Below are 23908 nucleotides of genomic sequence, written 5' to 3' on the forward strand. Positions count from 1 at the left end.
CATGGCATGCCATCCAGAATGTTACATGTGATTGCATGCTAGAAGACCAGCAACCACAAAATGCAAAGGAGAATAGGGCAACAATATTTTAACGAGTGTGAAAACTTTAGTTCAAATCGTTTTTCGCTCGAACAGAAAACCGAACTGTAGTCTACGACGAGCGTCCCAAAAGCCAAACACGTGGTCAATCGGCAGCCGTCTCATGGAATGGTTGCGAGTTTATTCTGGCGCCGGTGGGCGTCGCTCAACAAATGTATGTAGGTACACCGTACATAGGCGCGTAAAAACCAAACACCGTCCCGGCTCCGCGCCGCACCTCGTCTCCGTATCTCACTGTACGCCAGACCTCGCCTCCGTGTCTCTCACTGTGCGCCACATACGCCGCCGTAAAACAGCGCCGGTCCGTGCTCTAAGACCGGTGCGTCGCCACCCACCCGGCTGACTGGGAGACGGGGGCCGCGCGGCGAGACGACGCCTCATCACCGTGCACACAGACACACAAACACACACAACAAACAGCAGCAGAAGCGGATACCGCCCCTCACAGAACGGCATGACACGACAGGGGCGCACCGGCGGCCACCAACAGAGGTCTGACCGGACTCCGACCCGGCACGAGTCACCCTGCCCCCCACATCACGAAAATAAAACCCCGCACGCCGTGGCAGGCTGGACGCGGGGCACGCCACACACTGGAGCGGACAGCACCCGTGAACAGAACGTAAAACGGCGAGAGTGGCACAGCCCGGCGGGCGCTCGGGGCCAGCCCCAATCCTCACAGCACTGGCGCCCGGCCGGCGGGCACCTCCCGGCTGCCGGGGCGGCGCACGGGTGCCCCGGACCCTGAGACAGGCAGCCGGCCACCCACCCCGGCTGCCGAGAGCGGCAGGCCAGCTCCTGTCCGGCCCTGGGGGCGGCAGCTCGGCCAGAGAGCAGCGGCCGCCGCTGGGTCGGTGGGCTGATCGCTCCCCCAGCTCGGCACTCGCAGACCGGCGGCCGGTCGGTCCGATCACAGTCTGCCCTCGCTCCCTCCCCGAGACCGGCCCGTCGGCCCGCGCCGGGACACGCCCGGCCGTGCCGTCCCGTCCCCGGGGCGGCCCCAGGTGGGGTAACTGACCCTGTGGAGGCTCTCAGCCGACGCAGTATCATCTGTACAGCCGCGAGAACTCGCGCAGCGCTCTCACCGCGTCCTGCGTCGTCTCGGCACTGCGGCAACACGGAGACAAACTGGGTTAGAAAACGGGACAAAGTCAAAACTCCGAAGTAAGACAGCAGAAATACAGACGCTGGCAGTCAGGAAATGAAAGCACAGTCAGAAGTAAGCCGTGGTGGGACAGAGGCTCTCGATACCTGAAACACAATCGGTTATGGTACCGGGCGTTCCAGCGTACATAAGTCCCCAAACGGCAGGAGTAGGTCAGCGCCGCATTACAGCGGCGTGAACGGTACAGTCACGTGAGCGGGTGCTCCTCTGCAGCGCAGTGGGGAGGGGGAGGTGCTGATGGGGGGGGGGGGCACGCAGAGGTGAAAGTTGTCGGCGAGGACCGGTTTCCGGGCGGACACACGTGGGGAGGGGGCCAGGAGAAAAATACAGACGTAAACATTAGGGCATCTGCAGCGCGTAAATAACCAATGGTGTAGACAGATGAGTGGCGCCATGACCACTGACATCCCCATCGGCGGTGTCTCGGTAAGCGTAAGCAGGCATCCACGAAAACACCGCGCCCAGATGACGTCTGAATACCGTACGGTACGAGCACGATAAGCGAGTCTCAAAATATCACCGCACATGGTCTCACGCAGCCGGCAGTCTTCCTGAATCTGATAACAACTGATGGCTAGTCTTGACAAACTGCAATCTATATGCCATCAAACTGAGATAGCATCTCAAGGATGTGACACAGGCCTTAGTGCCTTCCGGATGTGCCACACGACTGACTATACGTAATATTTTGTTCGCGGCCAACTTTTAGCGGGTCTGAGATGAATCATTCCGTCGCTTTGCGGTCTCAGAGAACGCTTTCGTGATCACATTTAGCCTCAAACTCTGGGAATCTTCATATCCGTGAAAACCTCGCCAAAATATCCAAATCCGTGAGATTTGGAATGGATAAAGTGATCATAAAACTTATAACATCTGACCTTCTGACTCACTTATACATTATGAGCTACGAAAATTGATATGAGCTCGTATAATCTAATTCTGAATCAGATTTGATTTCTGAGCGTATTCAGCCCTGACTTTCCCAGCCACCTTGCAATGGCTCTGGGATAGCGGCCGTGGCGGGGAGTTCGGTGGCACTCTCCGAGTCACAGAGTTCAGTATAACTCGGAAACTCACCTGGTGACGGCCTTGTGGAACTCGACCAGCTGTTTGTGCGTGGCCGTCACTATTCCGCCGGCGCTCTCCGTGGGCAGCGACTTGAGCGTGGCCTCCAGCCACCGACACACCGACTGGGGGGAAAACGGGGGCGGTATTAGACAGATATCAGTCACAGCGGCGCTCAACTGAGGGAGTAAAACAGCAGCGGGGTGAGACAGGGCACCCACTCCCAGCAGCGTGGGAAAAACAAACCATTTCACCCCTTTTCAAATAAAAAAACACCCTTTGCACTAGCAAAATCACGTGAAAGTGGAGCATCACCTATAAATAAGTTGGTCGTTTCGTCGTGATGTGTGTTGTCAGTCACGCTGACATATTGCACGAACCGGTCTGAATCACGGCGATAGATTATCTGGGTTTGAAACACACGCGGCCGATTACATCAACACAACAATGCTGATTGCTGGAGGTAGCTTTTTTAGTGTCAAGTTTTCACGATGAATGAGGACATTCATTTGCCCAATTCCTCGTCAGACTACATTCCCATAAAGGCCGTGTCGTTTGCGACAGGTTTGTTTGGCAACGTTTTGACCTAGTCCGTACCATCTGCACACCAGCACCTGAGGTCGTCCGTCAGCTGTCCACAGTCGCTGGGGAAAGTGGACAACATCGTCGACAGATCGAGCGCGATCATACGTGTCATGATCCCGACTTTCCCGATAAACCGTGTCTGGCCTGTGGTGCAATAAAGACACCTTCACCGTAAAGCAGAGCGCACACCGTACAATGATAGCGCGGCCGGCGCCCCCTGTCGTCGTGCGGCGCAATGAATGACCCGCCGACAGGGCGTCAGCGCTGCCCGCCACTGGTTTCCGTCCAGTAGCTGCCCATACCGCGGCGCCGACCGGCCGTGGGCGGTGTGTAAACAGAGCGGCGGAGCGGGCGGTGGGCGGCGTCCGGCGGCGACAGGGCGCCGGTCCTGCCGCCCAGTAGCCGTCCATACAGCGGCCGGCGGCGGCCCGCACCTCGGCAGCGGCCGGCGGCGTGGTACCGAGCCGGATCGATTCAGCAGCTGGCCGCGCACGGCGGCGCCGGCCGGCCCCGGCCACCAGCCGACCATACGGCGGCGGCGGCGGCGGCGGGCGCTCGGCCGGCCGGCGGCCGCACCTGTCCGCCGGCCGGCCGGTGCCAGTAGCCGCCCATACCGGCGGCCGGTAACACCTGGCCGGCGCGGCCGACAGGGGAGGACTGGCGGAGGACACCGGCCGTCCCCTCCGGCACTCACCAACGACTTAGTCGGACGGCGGGGAAAAGCCAAACTGTAAGGATCCGAAACGTACTGATTTGCAGATTTAATCATAGACTGTCAAGGATAGAGATGGTACAGCACAGGAAGTGATTTTTGCTATGATCTGAGATATCCACGGACACAAAGCGGTCTATCAAGGCCAGGAACGTCAAGAACAAGAGGCTGGAATTTCAGACGTCCTTGATTTAAGAAGCAAAAATAGAAGAGGCAGGAGAGGAAGTGTATTTTTATCACTGATCTTGTATCGTTGATGGCATATGACTATATCTTGTGGAATCGAGGTAGGGCGATAAATGCGGAAAGAGTAGGAATAACCCACTGACTACCTGTACGTGAACTACTCTTGCGTTCTCATCAACCGTCGGTGAGCACCCCTCCATTTCTCACCATCAGACTGTGAGAATCCTTTCCGTTCTCACAACCCATGTATGAGCACCTCTCCGGTCTCATTGGCCCGTCGGTGAGCAGCGGCTCTCAGTCTCACTACCCGTTAGTGAGAACCCCTCCCGTTCTCACTGGCCGGTCTATGAAACCCCTGCCGTGCTGATCAGCTGGTCTGTGAGTATTCCTTCTCACCACGCCAGTGAGCACACATCCGGCTCTCACCACACGTCGGTAAACACCCCTCCCGTTCTCACCACCGAGCAGTGAGAACCCCTGCCGTTCTCATTGCCAGTCAGTGAGTGAGAACCCCTGTCGTTCTCACCGGCCGGTCGGTGAGAAGCGCCTCCATGAACACCTCGCCGATGTCGGGGATCATGAAGCTGGCCACGCAGAACAGCGTGGCCTGGATGAGGTTGCCGACGAGCGCGGCGCCGAACTCGGCGAAGGCAGCCGCCACCAGCTGGCGGCGCTCGTCAAAGTCGTCCCGCTCCTCGTACTTGCGGCCCCAGCGCAGCAGCTCCGACAGGTACTTGGTCACCGACGCGTTGGCGTCTCTGCGGAGAGAGGGGGAGGGGAGGGGAGGGTCAGAGGGGTCAGAGGGGTCAGTGGCAGATGTGGGGAAGGGCGAGTGTCTGGGGATGAGTGCGGACAAGGCCCGAAGGTGCGGCAAAGTGCGGGGTTGAATCATGGCTCAGACGCAGCTGTGAGGAAGATATGGCCGGTGAGTTGAGCTGTGAAAATGCTGATGAAGACGACTTTCGCTGTGCAGCTGTGACGGAGAACGAGGGACAATATGACGGGATATGACGGGAAACGTGTGGTATAAGAGAGGAGCGTCATAACAAATGTCGTTGTTGCGCTGGTGAAAAACCGGAGTCCCTGCCGGTAAACATGGCTTACCAGCTATTCAGTGAGACAGTTATGAGAGATTCGTATTCATTCATAAAAGGAATACGATGCCGACCATGGACGTTTCTATTAGCGATGCAAATGTTCAGCATACGGATGCAAATTCAGGCCGCTGTGGCGCATGACACCAAACTCGGTGCTTAGTTTATATCTTGGCGTGTGGTCACCACCGCCGCCACACTCGGGCCGGGTCGGGGGTAACACCTGGGTGTGTGTGGCCGGGCGCCGAATCCCTCCCTCTCGGCTCTCCCTGTCCCCACTCCTCACCGGTGGTCGAGTGTGACGGCCGAGACGGCCAGGCGCGTCACGTCGCGCGTCTGCGGGTGCCGCAGGAAGGGCAGTGTGACCCGCTGCACCAGCCGGGTGCACAGTCGGAACAGGTCGTCCACGGTCTCTGGGTGCTGTCGCAGTCCGTCCGGGCCGGCCAGCAGCGGGAGCGCGGCCGGCAGCAGGGCGTGCAGCGTGCCCAGCAGCGGCGGCACGCACTCCGGCTGCGCCGCGTACTCGTCCACTATTACCTGCCGGAGGGAGAGGGAGGGGGGGGGGGGCGGTGAGGAGACGACACCAGCGTAACCTGTCGACCATTACCTGATGTGCTTGTATTGTCATGACCTCAGACGCTCGTTGGCTGACACCAAAGGGAAATACCTGACAAATACAATTCAAAGCTGGGGCTTACAACAATACCGATCTAGTGTTTTGAGATAAAAGACTGGGGGATGGAGGATTTAGAACGCTAGCAGAATTATTCGTAATAGGAACTAAGCCTTGGCACCAGAACGACATATCACGGGGCATACTTACAATAATATCCTACACAGCACACCTTTTGTCACACGATTACACCGGCTTTCCAGTCTGGCGATGGCATCCCTCTCGGTATGAACAACCCAAGAACAAAGCATTACGTTTAGCCATGCATGCCAATCAGACAGCCATGACAGCCGGGTAAAGTACTGGTTACCATGTCTGGCGGTTTGTCTGCGTATGTACATATGATGGCGCGCCACTCCCTGATGTGAGCGGACAGGTTCCCGCCATTAGTCCGAGAGCAGTGTCCTCTGCGCGGTCCCAATCCCGAGTTACAGCGCGGGGTGCGGCCGGCCGCTCAGACGCCAGGACCGCAGACAGACAGACAGACAGACAGACAGACAGACAGACAGACAGACGGACGGACGGACGCGAGTTATGCGACTCGTCTGTGATTAATGAGGCGCCACACCTACCCACGTGACACCACCTGCATAGCAATGAGAAGCAATCCAGCATACCCTACACCCTATACAGAAATGACATTTCTAATAATACGCGGCAGGGTTGCGCTGAGCTGAGGCCAGACAGCCAGACAATGCTAGCCGGCAGTCAGCAACAGAAATTCCTGCCGTAATCACCATCAATTATCGACTTTCCGTGCGTGCCAAGCTGCTGGCATTCCCGGTGGGCTTATCGGGGCCAGCCAAGGCCGCCGGGGGCCGGGCCCTCCCTCCTCTCAGCACTCAATGTATCCGCAGTCCCCGGCGGAGCTACAGGAGGGGTGTGCTGGGGAGGGTCACCGACGTGGCACTGCAGCTGGTCTTCTGACAGGGCCATTAAGACGTCACGTACACCCCATACTCCGGTGGTGGACCGGACAATCCGCGGAGGAGCAGACACTAGGGGGCGGACAGACGGCCGCTCCGGTGTCTGGTGTAGGTGGCAGGCGCCGGTGGACACCAGTATCTAATCCCTGCCCAACCCTCTGTCTGCCCGATAGTGCCACGAACAAGTGAACACCCGTTCCTGATCTCCTCCCACCCGTCAGTCAGTCTGCCGGCCAAACGGACACCCGTGCCATCCCACAAATGACCCACGCCCCAAGCTCCAGTCTCCACCCATAACAGTCCAGACATTTCGCAGCTCGACCCGGCCGTAAGTGCCATGGGTAGACTGACATGGTACCATAGTGCGGTCATTTGTGCTGACACCTGTCCCGTCCCAGTCCCTGTCATCCAAACAGAAGGTGGCTGTGACAGACTGTGCGCACCGACGGTGTCCGTGGTAGCCAGGCCCCACGGGCGCCCCTGCCGTCCGGCCGCTGTATTACAGTGACAGCCCCGGCGCACCTGTCTACCAAGGCAGGCCGCGGAGGGAGCGGGGGGGGGGGGGGCTCCGACGGGCCACCCACCGACAGAGCCACCCACGGACATAACACAGCCAGTCAGTGGTGACTCAGGACGGGAGAGACAGAATCGATCGGGGCGCAACCCGCCACACAGCCGGTTATTAGATTGCAGTGCTTTGTGACTGTCCCACTGGGAAGGCCGAGATCCTCAAAGCCTTTAATCTATCTGACCATCGGAACTTTCGAGCGAGACGATATAAACTACAATGAGTTAACTTAGTGACTGACATCCATCAGCATCGCTGCACTAATAGCCAGATGAACGACTGAGTAATTTGCCGTCATGACATTCGTCTCAAACCATACAAATCTGACCCATTAGCCCACCCCACCCCGCGGAGCCCGGCCTCCCGGCGGGCGCACTGACCGACGCGAGGTAGATGAGGCAGCTGTGCTGCGTGGTGGCGTAGATCTCCACCATCTGCGCCGTCATGGGCTGCAGCAGAGGCGCCGACTGGGCGCCCACACAGCGGACGGCGAACCGCAGGCAGCGGCAGCAGCGCTCCATCACCCGGCCGTCGCGCTGGAAGCGGCGCATCACTGCCGAGAGGACTGGCCACACCTGCTGTATGGGGGGGGAGGAGGGTCACAGCACCGGCCATACCTGCTGTAAGGGGGGGGGGCAGTCACAGCACCGGCCACACCTGCTGTATGGGGGGGGGAGGGTCACAGTACCGGCCACACCTGCTGCATGGAGGGGGGAGGGTCACAGCACGGGCCACACCTGTTTAGGGGATGGGGGGGGGGGGGGTAGTTACAGCACGAAGAGGGGGAGGCACTATTATACAGGGAACGTGGGTGAGTTTAAGAGCGTCGCGACAGGCAGTGCTTGCCAAACCTGACCATTGATGCTATTCTTGACTGGAATGAAAAAGGTATGACAAACCTACGAAACTAAACGACGCAAAGTTAGTAACAGCCACAAATTTCCGAAAAAAACCTGTCTGAATCATACTGAATTGAACAAGAGATGGACCCAAACTGAACTTAGCATACAGTTTCCAACAGCACCTCATATCGAGTGATCTATTCGTACAGAGCATGAATGATGATGTGGTAAAGCTTGTCGCATTCATAGTTTTTTCCGATGTTAGCTAGTTAGACAAAGCTTGGACGACGTTTTGAAAAAGGCGGATATGCCGCAACGTCAGCGAAAAATTACACACGGAATCTCTGAGAACCTACTTCATCACGAACATTCTGCACCATCCCATCTGCTCGTTTCCGGAGCGCTTTCAACTGACAGATAACGCAGCGGCGGGCACTCCAAGGCCACCGTCCCGAGTTTCACCCGCTCCGACAAATTACCACATCTAGCATTACATAACACCGGTCGGGCGGCCGGCCGGGGCTCGACTAATCCGCGGCCGGCACAGATCGTCATATTCTGCGGGGTTAGAGCGGGCCGCCGTCGGACCAAGGGCCGGACCCGGCGACCGGCGCATCTACAGACCGGTCGCGCCCATGGCGCCCACCCGCGGCCCGTCACAGCCCGCCCCGTGTCCTGATGTGCAGGGAGGCGTTATAAACACGGACCTGACACCACACTAGGACATGTCGAACGGACTATTTACAGCGCTAATACACCCTGTGGTTGATATTACAGAGCACACCTTGTTAGTCCACACATGTCTCCGTTGATGTAAACACGACTAAGTATGACTGCTAACGAACATATAACTACACAAATCCCCGTATTTGTCCCGGCATCCCTTCCCGCAGTCTGAAGGTGCGTCTCGCCTCTTCCTGGAGGACCAGTCACGGACATCTCTGAGCCCGGTCCGCTGCGTATTGCCATATACCGTATGAAGGTGACCCCGGGCAGGACAACAGAGCCCAATGTTACCGACCTGATCTGGGACTCGATGGGATGATGTGCTTTTCCATCAATTGCCAAAATTAAATTCAATTTTAATTAATGAAGGATAATCGCTTCACAGAACTGGTCTGTTATTGAAATTCCAGGTAGGTATAAGAAAACTCTCGGCTGGCACATGATCTGGCAACTCTTAAACAGGTCACCCATAAAACATGCACCTGTCCTGTATGAACCTGACCCGATGGCCATACATGAATCACGTAGGGTTTATGACGAATCAGACCGGTATCGGCAAGGTATATCACCTCTGTTCCTCTCACCTAAAACACACCTGCTCAGAGACAGTCATGCACCACTACTCCACACCTGACAGACACACGTCACACGGCTCACCTCCTCGAAGACGGCCTTGCAGGGGTGGATCTGGCCGTTGGAGACCTCCGGGTGAGTGTGGCGGAACACGGCCGCCAAACGGTCCAGCCACAGCACCGGGTCAGACCGAGAGCCCTTGGCCGGACGGCTGTCGCCCGCCTGACCAGAAACGGGGTGTCGGTGACCAAACGGGAACGGTCAATTTGACATAGATGATTTGGCATTTCATAAACACCTAGTTTATGTCAAGTTGGAAGTGCTGCAGAAATCACAGAGGGCGTTAAGTATTCGGTAACGACCAGGTTCGATCAATGCAGTGATTATCAACTACCCCAATATCACGGGTTAAAAGTCTGCAGTTCAATTGAGTAGGACGTCACGCGCCAACGCAGGCGGACCGGGTGCAAATCGAGACAGTGCGCGCCATCTATGAGCAGACACGATAAGTTCACCATTCACAACGGACGTTCGTGAGCCGTATCAGCCGATCATTCACCCCGGAGAATCCAGCGAACGGGGAGTATTTCTATTACATAACAGACGGACGTATCGACGGTTCCACGACTGGTTAATCCCCCAATGTCTCGAAGAATGGATACTATAATTAAACCAATCCGCTGCTGAACAGATGTGTAGAAAAAGAACTACGCAACGATGTCTTTGCGTCAGGCTGCGGGGATTTTGGAGCGTTTTCTGCGTCAGACCGAGTCTCTGTGGACAGTCCCAGTGTGCGTTTTTAGGCGGCCCGTTCCCCGAATCTGCCGGCCACCACGTGCCGGCTGTACGGAGAGCCCACAGACCTGGTCTACGGTCTGCTGAAGCGGCCCGAGCAGCGGCTGGCAGATTTTGCTGATCATCTCCGGTATCGCCTCCGGGGGCATGTTGGCCACCACCTGAGGGCAGAGGACGGAAAACAGTCGGTAACCATGGAAGCACACGATCTGTTGTTGGCCACCACCTGCGGGCAGAGGACGGAAAACAGTCGGTAACCATGGAAGCACACGATCTGTTGTTGGCCACCACCTGCGGGCAGAGGACGGAAAACAGTCGGTAACCATGGAAACACACAATCTGTTGTTGGCCACCACCTGCGGGCAGAGGACGGAAAACAGTCGGTAACCATGGAAGCACACAATCTGTTGTTGGCCACCACCTGCGGGCAGAGGACGGAAAACAGTCGGTAACCATGGAAGCACACAATCTGTTGTTGGCCACCACCTGCGGGCAGAGGACGGAAAAACAGTCGGTAACCATGGAAACACACAATCTGTTGTTGGCCACCACCTGCGGGCAGAGGACGGAAAACAGTCGGTAACCATGGAAGCACACAATCTGTTGTTGGCCACCACCTGCGGGCAGAGGACGGAAAAACAGTCGGTAACCATGGAAACACACAATCTGTTGTTGGCCACCACCTGCGGGCAGAGGACGGAAAACAGTCGGTAACCATGGAAGCACACAATCTGTTGTTGGCCACCACCTGCGGGCAGAGGACGGAAAAACAGTCGGTAACCATGGAAACACACAATCTGTTGTTGGCCACCACCTGAGGGCAGAGGACGGAAAACAGTCGGTAACCATGGAAACACACAATCTGTTGTTGGCCACCACCTGAGGGCAGAGGACGGAAAACAGTCGGTAACCATGAAAGCGCACAATATTATGATATCCACCACCTGCGGGCAGAGGACGGAAAATCAGTTGGTAACCATGGAAGCACACAATCTGATATCCACGTGAGGGCAGAGGACGGAAAAGAGTCGGTAACCATGGAAATACACAATCTGATATCCACCACGTGAGGGCAGAGGACGGAAAAGAGTCGGTAACCATGGAAATACACAATCTGATATCCACCACGTGAGGGCAGAGGACGGAAAAGAGTCGGTAACCATGGAAATACGCACACGTTCCAGGGAGCCAACCATGTGGGAAACGATCACCTTACACAGACCGGTACTAGAGAAGAAACATTATCGCGTGCGTATGCTCTGAGTTAGACCAAAGTAATGCAATGATAATATATTTACCTGTCTAACTTTTGTAGAAAAAATGTATGCCTTTAAGAAGCTTTTGCGACTTTGGCGAGCTTTGGGACCTTTAAAGGAGTTTGGGAAACTCGCAACCTATAGGCACGACACAATTGTAACCTTCAGACGATAATATGCTAACAAAGAAAGCGATGAGCGTGATCTATAAAAGAAACGAGTCACAACACCGTCTCATTACCAATAAAGCGAAAGGTGTGGTAGCATTGAAACAAAAAGCGCAAAAAAGCGATAGCATCCTCACAACCAGACTTTTACGGCGAAAAATATCAAAGGACGGCATACCTCAGACGTCTGGTGAGAGATCAGACGCGATTGATGGTAAATACAAACTGACCTTGTAAACTGTCAACCCCTGTCAGGCGCCACATACAAATTGCAAACGATGGTAAACACCTGATCCTAAAACGCATCTCAAGATCGCGTGATTTCAGTGAGCCTCAGTACATCTACAAATGCCAAAAACACAGAAAGTCACCACAAAACACAGCTGACGAACAAAAAAAAATTAAAAATAACAAGATATATAACATGCTAGCATAAGATAAATTGTGTAACCAGATTACATAATTTTTGACATTGAAAATTGCCAGAGAATATTCCGGATAAGTTTTACTTGGTACTAACCTCATACAAATAAGTCTGTTCTTAAGATGTACAATCTCCAGACAACAAGAACAAAAACACCTGCTTACCAAAGGTAACCACAAAACGAACGGTAAGCCCAACTTTTATCTCATGATTTCATTTCACATGGCGCAATTCCACGATTTTCAAAGAAGCCACCCTCGCGGTATTTTCAATGTCACGAACACACCCCGACTGTGAGGCACTTCCCGACCGGGGATAGCGGCCGCAGTTATGTAATGGTCAATCCTATTACCGCATCGGCCGCCCATCTGGAGTCCGCAAATCTCCCCGTGTGGAGGGAGGGGGGGGGACCTGGGCTGACTCGCAGAGCTGGCGTGGGACCCCGCGGGAGGGGAACCACGGTAAGTCCAGGGGCCAACCGCACCTCATAGGCAAGATGGGAGCGGAGATATCTTAAATTCTCCATAAATGTCGGAAAGGTGGGCGTGAAAATATGCACACTCATGGAAAAACCGATCTCCAAAGATCGGAGCCCTACTGCGCCTTGGCGAAATTGTTTTCTGATTCATGAAACACGGTGGCATTTCCCCTGCTGGGAGTCATGAAAGACTTAGTTGGATTAAAAAGGGTTTTAGCTGGAAAAACATCGACAGGGTATTTGTAAACTTCCCATGACAATGTTGGCCAGACCGGGGAGAATCCCGCATTCATGTCCTGTGACGAGCACCGAGGCCTGTTACCTAACTCACCTCTGCTTACCTAAACAAAGTCACCCGCCCTCGCACTTAACGTTCACCTCCCTTTCTATTTTCTAATCTAATGATGAACGCTGCGCCGCCTCTACATCCGCCACGGTTAACGAGGCAGATGCTCCCAGTCTCCAGACCAGTTGTCTTCTTCCCTCCATTAGTTGGTTCCTTATCCGCCCTACTCTCCCCTCCGCTCACCTTGGCGGTTCCCTCCAGGATGCCGACGGCGGCGTCCGATGTGATATTGAACGTGTCCAGCGCCTGCACGATCTGCACCAGACCGCTCAGGTGGCCCGTCATCTGGCGGTCGCACTGGGCGCAGATGGAGCGCAGCGCGCGCGCCGACACCGTGGCCAGCTTGGCCACCCGCAGGCCCACCAGCAGGAAGTTCAGCACCGGTTCTGGCGGGGTCACGGAGGGAGGTTACACTACGTCAGACCATCTTTGACCCTTTCGTTGTAGCGTGAGAGGGTCAGATCAGGTTGGGGTGGAAATCACCCTTCATTATGATAGGTAGTGTGACTGATAGTTTGAAAGCACCGTTCACGTTACGCACGGCAATTCAATAGCACTGTCAGCTGATAAAGCTGTCGGCACGCACTCTTACGGAATATCGTGCAAGCTGACAGTACGAGTGCCGTATTTTAAGCCAGTACAGGCTAAGGCCAACTCAGTCACTCGGTTTCCGTATTGCACATACACCACCCCGGCCCGGTCTCCTGTTACGGTGATATCACGTCTATAACTGGTGTTCCTCCGCCTTACCTAGTACACTGGGATGCTCCCCGATCCACTCTGCCAGTCCGTTGAGCAGGTTGATGGCTGTGTACCTCAGCGCCAGGTGGACATTATCGGAGAGGGCGAGCACCGCCTGCACCACCTCGGGGACCACGCTGTCCTGCTTACTGCCGGGACAAACACACAAACACAACAGAGTTAGGGCTTAGTACCGACACAAACACCCAGTTAGAGAAGACATGCGGGGCACCGCACACCACGCTGTCCCTGATTACTGCCGGGACAGAAGGGTAGTGTATAACGTCATTGTGGTTCTCCAACTGGTACCGGGATCAGCCTTGCAAAGGTGCACAAAATATGGAACCAACCTCTAAAAACAATGGCAAAACATGCCCCATCATACTCACATTGCTCTTTTCGACTGATATTGAACTTGATAAGCTAATCAATCTTAATTGCCATCAGCCTCTTCTCTTCCCTGTCTTCTCTCCTCCCTCAGTCCCTGTTATCTCCACCTTCCCCCGGCCGGAGGTAGTACGCACGGCAATATGTTTTTGGCCTCGGTGGCCATGATGAGCAGGTACGTACGGCAGTATGTTTTTGGCCACGGTGGCCATGATGAGCGGGTACGTACGGCAGTATGTTTTTGGCCACGGTGGCCATGATGAGCAGGTACGTACGGCAGTATGTTTTTGGCCACGGTGGCCATGATGAGCGGGTACGTACGGCAGTATGTTTTTGGCCACGGTGGCCATGATGAAGAGGGCCGCCTCGCTGCTCTCCCAGGGCGCGCCGGCCGCCTGCAGGAACAGGTACATCTGGTGGAACACGTCCAGCGAGCCGCACACGAACACAAAGTCGCGCACCAGGTCGGCCACGCGCGCACGGAAGTCGTTAAAGTCGTCCTGGTCGTCCGGCGTGCCGTCCTGCCGGAGAAGAGAGGGGATGGAGGAGAGAGGGTCAGAGAACATCCAAAGTGTTTGAACCCTTCGTATGTGTAACATGTGCGCCACGAAGGGACTCCAAGCGGCTCAAGCACCGTCCAAATCTCGGCTCTCGTAGCTTGAACAAAAGGATCGTAACAAAAGTTGATCCAGTTCCGCATTGACATAAAAAAGCCAATTCATTTGTGACTCACTTACAAACCTTAGGCTTGAAATACTGCACATTACGGTCGAATTATAAGTTTTGAACGAGCCCACTCGGCGTTCACCATAATTCACTACCACCCACACCCCGTTGGTCGAGTGACGGCTCACATCGCCATCCGTTACTGACATGATCCGACTCCATCTGGCAGTGTCGACAGAGGGCCAGCAGCAGCCGCTCAAAGTACGGCTTGAAGCGGGCGTTCTGGTCGGAGCTCTTCTGCTGGTACAGCTCCTCAGAGAGCCGGTACCAAAAGTGGAACGTCACCTCTGCCACCTGACGGACAGACGGAGAACTAATCAGCGAGGAGGCGGGAGCGATTGGAGGGAACACAGCTGCCATCTAGTGATGGGCCAGGAAAACTGAGTGACGCTCGGACACGCTATTTCAGGACATCATATCGAGACTTCAGCTCCATTACAAACCTTCCCGCTACATTACGCACATCCGCTATGTTTTGACATTTATTAGTGCAAATGGAAACTTGACCACTTAAACCAGCGGACGTTCTGTAAAAAGCCGTGGTTTGTGCTACTGCTGCCCCCTCACGGTAAGAGGCAGCCGGTGAGCGGCCGAGTAATTACGTTACACCTGCGGCTCTGTACACCGTTCCGCCGACCCGCCACCTGTATCGGTCAGGTGTGCCTTAATCACCTCCATTTACCTCTGACCACATGTGAGCCGCAGCGGCACCGGAGGGAAGGGGCTGCACGGCGGTAGGACCCACCGGCCCGCTGACTCATACACCGCTGACTCACGGGTAGGGCGCAAAAGGCACGATGAAACGGCACAAAAACGTGACAATATTGGGTCTTAGGAAAAAAGCAGTTCAAACTAGATGGCTCACAAAATGCATGAAGTTGTGAGAATTATCCATCCTTGATCCCTCAGTTCAGCATTGCTAAATAAATCAGCGGTCAAATATTCAAGCATGGCGACCGTGACAGACAAATAACGAGTCGAGGCTAGTAGGTATCACGATGGGCAATAACTAAAACCCGTCCACTGCTCGCCCTCCTCGGTTCCGTCTCTGACCTCGTAGTCGTGGTGTCCGACGCAGACGAGGATCATGTCGAGCACCTGCAGCGATCCCAGCCCGTGGCCCGGGTTGTTGACGATCACCGTCACCACGGCCTCCCCGAGCTCGGTGAAGATGCGGCTGTAGTTGCGGCACCTGTACACCGCAGGGGAGAGGGACGGGCGCGGTTATTACACACACATCAGCGAGTCGGCGCCCGGCGGGGAGTGCAGCATCGATCAGCGTCATATACACACCTCCCGTCTATCTCCCGGTCTAGGTACGCTCAAAAACACACTCCTTATCCCGCGATCAGATCTCCTGCAGCTACTCTTCAAAAATACCAATAGTGTTGCCCTATGGGGGTGTCAATATTAGGCAACTCCCGGCAGCCCAACAACCCTCGCACGCGGCTATCAGACCATCACAAAGCCTTCCTTCTTCGGCCCTTCCAAAGCCATCCGAGCTACCCTACCCGACCCTCGTATCTCTCACTTGTCGATGAGCTCCTCCGCCACGGCCAGCTGGTACGGCTCGGCCAGCGTGAACGCGCCCGTGAACAGAGCCTTGGCCAGCGGCTGGTACTTGAGGTCCTCCTCGATCAGAAACAGGGCCGAGCACACGCAGTCGGTGGCCACCTCGTGCAGGGAGTCAGACGCCTGGCGGGGTGGGGGTGGGGGTGGGCAGAAGAGTCAGCACACCCAGTCGGCGGCCACCCCGTGTAGGGGGTCAGACGCCTGGTGGACACAGACCAGTCAGCACAACATAGCCTGCTGGAGACAGCGGGATACCTACGCCACAGAACAGCAGTGAATGTGAGCGCGTGTAATAGATCCATTAGCAGTTTCGTCAGGCGACTCACCCTGTGGTTGTGCAGCACCTGGAAGGTGAATTTGAGCAGGTCCGAGTCCGCCACCTGGACGAGCGCGTCCGCCGGGAACGTGAACCACGAGGAGAGGCAGCGCAGCAGCTTCGTCTGCAGGGTCGGCTCCGTGGCGCTCACCGAACCGTTCTGTAGGGGAGGAGGGAGGTGTATCAGGGTCGGCTCCGTGGCGCTCACCGAACCGTTCTGTAGGAGAGGAGGGAGGTGTATCAGGGTCGGCTCCGTGGCGCTCACCGAGCCGTTCTGTAGGAGAGGAGGGAGGTGTATCAGGGTCGGCTCCGTGGCGCTCACCGAGCCGTTCTGTAGGGGAGGAGGGGTGGGCATCAGGGTCGGCTCCGTGGCGCTCACCGAACCGTTCTGTAGGGGAGGAGGGGTGGGCATCAGGGTCGGCTCCGTGGCGCTCACCGAGCCGTTCTGTAGGGGAGGAGGGGTGGGCATCAGGGTCGGCTCCGTGGCGCTCACCGAGCCGTTCTGTAGGGGAGGAGGGAGGTGTATCAGGGTCGGCTCCGTGGCGCTCACCGAACCGTTCTGTAGGGGAGGAGGGGTGGGCATCAGGGTCGGCTCCGTGGCGCTCACCGAGCCGTTCTGTAGGGGAGGAGGGGTGGGCATCAGGGTCGGCTCCGTGGCGCTCACCGAGCCGTTCTGTAGGGGAGGAGGGAGGTGTATCAGGGTCGGCTCCGTGGCGCTCACAGAACCGTTCTGTAGGGGAGGAGGGGTGGGCATCAGGGTCGGCTCCGTGGCGCTCACCGAGCCGTTCTGTAGGGGAGGAGGGAGGTGTATCAGGGTCGGCTCCGTGGCGCTCACCGAGCCGTTCTGTAGGGGAGGAGGGGTGGGCATCAGGGTCGGCTCCGTGGCGCTCACAGAACCGTTCTGTAGGGGAGGAGGGAGGTGTATCAGGGTCGGCTCCGTGGCGCTCACAGAACCGTTCTGTAGGAGAGGAGGGAGGTGTATCAGGGTCGGCTCCGTGGCGCTCACCGAACCGTTCTGTAGGAGAGGAGGGAGGTGTATCAGGGTCGGCTCCGTGGCGCTCACCGAGCCGTTCTGTAGGAGGGGAGGGGCGGGCATCAGGGTCGGCTCCGTGGCGCTCACCGAGCCGTTCTGTAGGGGAGGAGGGGTGGGCATCAGGGTCGGCTCCGTGGCGCTCACCGAGCCGTTCTGTAGGGGAGGAGGGGTGGGCATCAGGGTCGGCTCCGTGGCGCTCACAGAACCGTTCTGTAGGGGAGGAGGGAGGTGTATCAGGGTCGGCTCCGTGGCGCTCACAGAACCGTTCTGTAGGAGAGGAGGGAGGTGTATCAGGGTCGGCTCCGTGGCGCTCACCGAACCGTTCTGTAGGAGAGGAGGGAGGTGTATCAGGGTCGGCTCCGTGGCGCTCACCGAACCGTTCTGTAGGAGGGGAGGGAGGTGTATCAGGGTCGGCTCCGTGGCGCTCACCGAGCCGTTCTGTAGGAGGGGAGGGGCGGGCATCAGGGTCGGCTCCGTGGCGCTCACCGAGCCGTTCTGTAGGAGGGGAGGGGCGGGCATCAGGGTCGGCTCCGTGGCGCTCACCGAACCGTTCTGTAGGGGAGGAGGGGTGGGCATCAGGGTCGGCTCCGTGGCGCTCACCGAACCGTTCTGTAGGGGAGGAGGGGTGGGCATCAGGGTCGGCTCCGTGGCGCTCACAGAACCGTTCTGTAGGGGAGGAGGGGTGGGCATCAGGGTCGGCTCCGTGGCGCTCACCGAGCCGTTCTGTAGGGGAGGAGGGGTGGGCATCAGGGTCGGCTCCGTGGCGCTCACCGAACCGTTCTGTAGGGGAGGAGGGGTGGGCATCAGGGTCGGCTCCGTGGCGCTCACCGAACCGTTCTGTAGGAGGGGAGGGAGGTGTATCAGGGTCGGCTCCGTGGCGCTCACCGAACCGTTCTGTAGGGGAGGAGGGGTGGGCATCAGGGTCGGCTCCGTGGCGCTCACCGAGCCGTTCTGTAGGGGAGGAGGGGTGGGCATCAGGGTCGGCTCCGTGGCGCTCACCGAACCGTTCTGTAGGGGAGGAGGGGTGGGCATCAGGGTCGGCTCCGTGGCGCTCACCGAACCGTTCTGTAGGGGAGGAGGGGTGGGCATCAGGGTCGGCTCCGTGGCGCTCACAGAACCGTTCTGTAGGGGAGGAGGGGTGGGCATCAGGGTCGGCTCCGTGGCGCTCACCGAGCCGTTCTGTAGGGGAGGAGGGGTGGGCATCAGGGTCGGCTCCGTGGCGCTCACCGAACCGTTCTGTAGGGGAGGAGGGGTGGGCATCAGGGTCGGCTCCGTGGCGCTCACCGAACCGTTCTGTAGGAGGGGAGGGAGGTGTATCAGGGTCGGCTCCGTGGCGCTCACCGAACCGTTCTGTAGGGGAGGAGGGGTGGGCATCAGGGTCGGCTCCGTGGCGCTCACCGAACCGTTCTGTAGGAGAGGAGGGAGGTGTATCAGGGTCGGCTCCGTGGCGCTCACCGAACCGTTCTGTAGGGGAGGAGGGAGGTGTATCAGGGTCGGCTCCGTGGCGCTCACAGAACCGTTCTGTAGGAGAGGAGGGAGGTGTATCAGGGTCGGCTCCGTGGCGCTCACCGAACCGTTCTGTAGGGGAGGAGGGGTGGGCATCAGGGTCGGCTCCGTGGCGCTCACCGAGCCGTTCTGTAGGGGAGGAGGGGTGGGCATCAGGGTCGGCTCCGTGGCGCTCACCGAACCGTTCTGTAGGGGAGGAGGGGTGGGCATCAGGGTCGGCTCCGTGGCGCTCACAGAACCGTTCTGTAGGGGAGGAGGGGCGGGCATCAGGGTCGGCTCCGTGGCGCTCACCGAACCGTTCTGTAACGACGGGGTAGGGTGGCCAGCAGGGGGAGAGGTCAGTGCCGGCTCTGCGGGACTCACAGAACCGTTCTGTAACGGGGGAGGGAGCGCCAATGAATAACTACGCGCAGTGAGCTGAGCGATCCGTAAAAGGTACAAGAGAACTGCGGGAAAATCTGTGGCTAGCAAACAAATCATTTTGTGATACAAATCTTACAGCTGGATAACCAAGTCCCAGTCGGAACATCAGGTGGCTCCGGGCCGCGCGGTTCGGTTCACTCACCAGCAGGTTGAGCACCAGCGGACAGGTGCGCGTGCAGTAGGCGGTGACCTGGTCGCGCCGGTTGGCGCCCAGCCGCAGGTGCCGCGAGCCCACCTCCTCGGGCAGCACGGTGAGCACTTCGAGCAGCGGCACCGGGTGGGAGTCGCCGAACCGGGCCACCAGGTCCTCGACGGGCGTCAGCCAGGAGGACATGAGTAGCGCCAGGTCGGCCACCGACAGACACAGCTGACAGACAGACAGACAGGGTCAGCGGGACGGGCGTCAGCCAGGAGGACATGAGCAGCGCCAGGTCGGCCACCGACAGACACAGCTGACAGACAGACAGACAGACAGACAGACAGGGTCAGCGGGACCGGCGTCAGCCAGGAGGACATGAGCAGCGCCAGGTCGGCCACCGACAGACACAGCTGACAGACAGACAGACAGACAGACAGGGTCAGCGGGCACGGTTCGTCGGAAGGTCATCTCAGGCTCAAAAGAAACGGTATATACCATTCGAAAGCAGATGATGCGCTGAATCCGAAAATGTAATTTTTATCAAAATCGATCGATGGCCTTTTTTGAAAATTGCGCTTTTGTAAAAACTTAATAATCTTTTATTCAACGGGCTGTCCCAGACATTCTTGGAAATATAAACATGTATTTTTGAGTTCCAGTGAAAGCTGAAGGCCAAAAGAACAATATTTAGCGAAGCAATATTTCCAAACATTAATATGCGTCTCCCACAGCCGACAATAAGGCGCAATTACACAGCTCAATGTCACGATGGACCAAAGTCAGCCACACAGAAGCGTGAAATGACCCTTATCGACTCGCAGACCCGGCGCTCTCGGCCCGCCTGACCGGCCACGGAAAGAACGTTCGGCTATTGTTCTACTAAACAAACGTCATATTTGTCAGTTTAACTGTCCACATCGCTATTAAAGTTATTCAGGATACTTGTGAAGAAAATTCATTGTTCTACTTGATTTACAACATGCTTTAATTTAAATTTTTCTTATACATGTTTTGTTCCATCCAGCTGCGCTCAGTCCCCGCGCAAGGGAAGTGAGCGGGGTTTCACTGTCAGAGGCTGTACTGGTGACAGCTGCTCGGCAGTGCGACCGGTCAAAGGTTACCCTGCCCCACCGGGCGCTACCCCCACTCCACCGGAGCTGAGGCCGGTACAACCTCTGACATTTCAGCGCGGCCAATTTTCCTTATATGGGCATGATACCAAGCACAATTGAGCAAAGTAGACATGAACAAATGTAAATTAATGCATGATGTGAAGATGACAGAGCAATGAATTTCTTCACAGGTATCCTGAATACATTTTATAGCGATGTGGACAGTTACACTGACAAATATGACATTTGATTAGTAGAACGAGAGCCGAACGTTCATTCCGTGGCCGGTCAGGCGGGCCGAGAGCGCCGGGTCTGCGAGTCGATAAGGGTCATTTCACGCTTCTGTGTGGCTGACTTTGGTCCATCGTGACACTGAGCTGTGTAATTGCGCCTTATTGTCGGCTGTGGGAGACGCATATTAATGTTTGGAAATATTGCTCCGCTAGATATTGTTCTTTTGGCATTCAGCTTTCACTGGAACTCAAAAATACATGTTTATATTTTCAAGAATGTCTGGGACAGCCCGTTGAATAAAAAATTATTAAGTTTTTACAAAAACGCAATTTTCAAAAAAGGCCATGGATCGATTTTGATAAAAATTACATTTTCGGATTCAGCGCATCGTCAGCTTTCGAATGGTATAAATCGTTTCTTTTGAGCCTGAGATGACCTTCCGACGAACCGTGCGGGACGGGCGTCAGCCAGGAGGACATGAGCAGCGCCAGGTCGGCCACCGACAGACACAGCTGACAGACAGACAGACAGACAGACAGGGTCAGCGGGACCGGCGTCAGCCAGGAGGACATGAGCAGCGCCAGGTCGGCCACCGACAGACATAGCTGACAGACAGACAGGGTCAGCAATTCAAAAACAACGTTACCCGAAGAAAAAGTTGACTCATACACAAACATGCTCCTCCCTCGCCACCGGGTCCTTAGCCGAGTGGTGCAGCTCCCCCCCCCCCCCCACCCGCAGAGCAGTGAGCACCTGAGTAACGATTATCCCCTCCCCGCCGGCTCCCCAGCTCGGTAAGCACCCCCACAGAGTACCTGTGTGACGATGATCTGGCTGGTGCCGGCCGTGATGCAGGCCATGTGCTCCAGCAGAGACTCCCGCAGCGAGCCGTGCGCCTCTGGCGGCAGCTCGTGGAACGAGTACTGGATCTTGGTGCGCATCGTCTGCGCCGCGAAGTAGCACGATTCCAGGTCGCGCTTGTCGTGCAGCAGCTGGTCGGCCACCTTCCAGGCCACGATCTGAAGGCGCCAGAGCACGGACGGTGACTGGGGTACGGCGGGGGAGACGGGCGGTGACTGGGGTACGGTACCGGGGGAAACGAGCGGTGACCGGGGTACGGGGAGGGGGAGACGGGCGGTGACTGGGGTACGGCGCGGGGGAGACGGGCGGTGACTGGGGTACGGGGAGGGGGAGACGGGCGGTGACCGGGGTACGGTACCGGGGGAAACGGGCGGTGACTGGGGTACGGGATCGGGGAAACGGGCGGTGACTGGGGTACCTACGGGACCGGGGGAACGGGCGGTGACTGGGGTACGGGGTGGGGGAGACGGTGACATTGACAGGTGTCTTGGGTCGGCACAGCATTAGCTTGGAACTTCCTTTATACTAGGAGTGTGTTTTCCCAAGAGCCAGATAGGCCTTTGTCATTGACAGAGCTATCCGAGCGCCGATATAACGCCGCCGGCCGTTCCTCCCGTGCTTGGAGAACTGGTGAGTCATTGGTGAATAATATAAAGGCACTATGGACACTGATTATATGTGCAATGATGCTGATCAAGGTAGTGGAGATTTGAGGTCTATGACAGGTGTACAAGAGAGGTGATATCTATCCTCAAAACACTTCTGCACATCAGCTGTCAAATCTTCTTTTTTACTGCAGTTAACAATGAATTCAGCAGATATATGACATGACACATAAGTGACAAACAGGGATCACACCAGACCCAAACTATGCACTGGAGGAAATATAAAAAATCAGTGATCACATCCTGGACCATCTGGATCATGGATACCATGATAACAGTTGTTCCAAAGGAAAACCAGTTATGAACAAGAACAAACCTAAGTAAGTAGTTTAAGTAGCACATGCAGAGGATGCATTTTACATGACAAGAATAGGTGTCTTCCAAGCATTATCTTGAAGTAAGTTATCCATGTAGGACAATAAGTTACATCTAGGCCCTTCCCTGGCCTTTCTTGGGACCTAGATAGCTAGTAGGTAGGCACTCACTGACTGTTGTAGCTCTTGGAGCCATTTGGATGCCTGCTCTTTGCTGGTTGGGTTTGGATCATGATACAAAGTCTGGATCGCTTGAACTACCAGCTCAGTGGTTGGTGGATTCTCCATGCCTGGAAAAGAATGCAAATATGAGAACAAGTTGGCACCACTCACTAGGCAATTTGGATCAATTAAAGCAGCAAAAATTGCTTTTGAGAATTGTTCATATATTTCAATCTACAAAGAACAGTCTAAAAATGCATGCCATTAGATACCATGGCTCTAAAAAGCTATCTAAGCATCACAATGCACATAATGGCACCAAACTCCAATTTGATTTGACTTTGACTGATCCATCTCAGTCTTGCACCTATGTCTGACACATCAGTAACCAACTACAATCAGGGTCGTAACCAAGGGAGAGAGGGGCCACGGGGGCCATCCACCATGCCCCATCCTTAAGGCAAAAAATAAAAATAAATTAAATAAATAAAAACAGCTGCACCATAACCAAAATATAGTGGGCCGATTCCGAGGAGTTTTCCTTTTTTGAAGGGGGCATGCCGCACGAGGCCACGACCTGTGACCGAGCAAAATCCTGGCTATGTGCCTGACAACAATGATGTAAGGTTCTGAGATGAATTGAAGCAAAAAAAATTAAATAAATCCTAAATCTTGTCCACTGGTCCTATCATTCCAGTAGTAATGAAATATTAATTGTAATCTTACAATCTCAAGCTGGCATTCTCAAGCTGGCATACCACAAGCGAGAGCCAGCAAGTTCAAGTTAAAAAAAAACACCTACCCACTTGTCTTGCAGACTGCTGTGTTCCTTGGCAAAATAACGGTCTAAGCGCAGGTTTATTGGAAAATTTAAAGCGAAAATAATAGGAAAACACCACCTAGTGCCTTCCACCCAAGGCTATATAAACCTTCCACCGGCGCCCAGCAGCCAAAAATAACATTGCATATTCGAATAAAATCAAAAACATTACAGCTATTGCGATCTAGTTTCAAAAAGTGGCGCACAAAAAGAGACA

General features: G+C 55.9%; 1 protein-coding gene across 3 annotated transcripts; it reads right to left on the bottom strand.

Moving 5' to 3' along the window:
- Positions 1-184: 184 nt before the first annotated feature.
- Positions 185-23824, bottom strand: LOC122392308 (transportin-3-like). Of its 3 annotated transcripts, none has more exons than XM_043387008.1 (18): positions 23674-23824; positions 22881-22999; positions 21685-21888; positions 19527-19751; positions 16433-16582; positions 16066-16229; positions 15588-15726; positions 14682-14828; positions 14130-14329; positions 13431-13570; positions 12864-13066; positions 10078-10170; positions 9299-9436; positions 7454-7648; positions 5193-5443; positions 4339-4570; positions 2342-2454; positions 185-1206 (listed from the first exon to the last, which is right to left on the bottom strand). In XM_043387008.1, the coding sequence occupies exons 2-18, from the start codon at positions 22995-22997 to the stop codon at positions 1146-1148; spliced, it is 2772 nt and encodes a 923-aa protein (XP_043242943.1). In that variant the 5' UTR covers positions 22998-22999; positions 23674-23824; the 3' UTR covers positions 185-1145. The 3 variants fall into 3 exon arrangements, with proteins under 3 accessions (XP_043242943.1, XP_043242941.1, XP_043242942.1); XM_043387006.1 differs by having other exon boundaries at positions 7454-7651; XM_043387007.1 differs by having other exon boundaries at positions 7454-7651; positions 23678-23822.
- Between the last annotated feature and the right edge of the window lie 84 nt (positions 23825-23908).

The sequence above is a fragment of the Amphibalanus amphitrite genome, unplaced genomic scaffold (genome assembly GCF_019059575.1).
Source record: "Amphibalanus amphitrite isolate SeventyFive unplaced genomic scaffold, NRLGWU_Aamphi_draft 000481F_arrow, whole genome shotgun sequence".
NCBI classification, from domain to species: Eukaryota; Metazoa; Arthropoda; class Thecostraca; order Balanomorpha; family Balanidae; genus Amphibalanus; species Amphibalanus amphitrite.

What these genes read in the sequence shown, in the direction of transcription:
- LOC122392308 (XM_043387006.1), bottom strand. Translation starts at nt 22,997, where the DNA reads ATGGAGAATCCACCAACCACTGAGCTGGTAGTTCAAGCGATCCAGACT. An exon ending in GCCAGATCATCGTCACACAG is followed by an intron (nt 19,752 to 21,684) that starts GTACTCTGTGGG and finishes TCTGTCTGTCAG; the next exon opens with CTGTGTCTGTCGGTGGCCGA. An exon ending in TTCCACAAGGCCGTCACCAG is followed by an intron (nt 1,207 to 2,341) that starts GTGAGTTTCCGA and finishes GTGTTGCCGCAG; the next exon opens with TGCCGAGACGACGCAGGACG.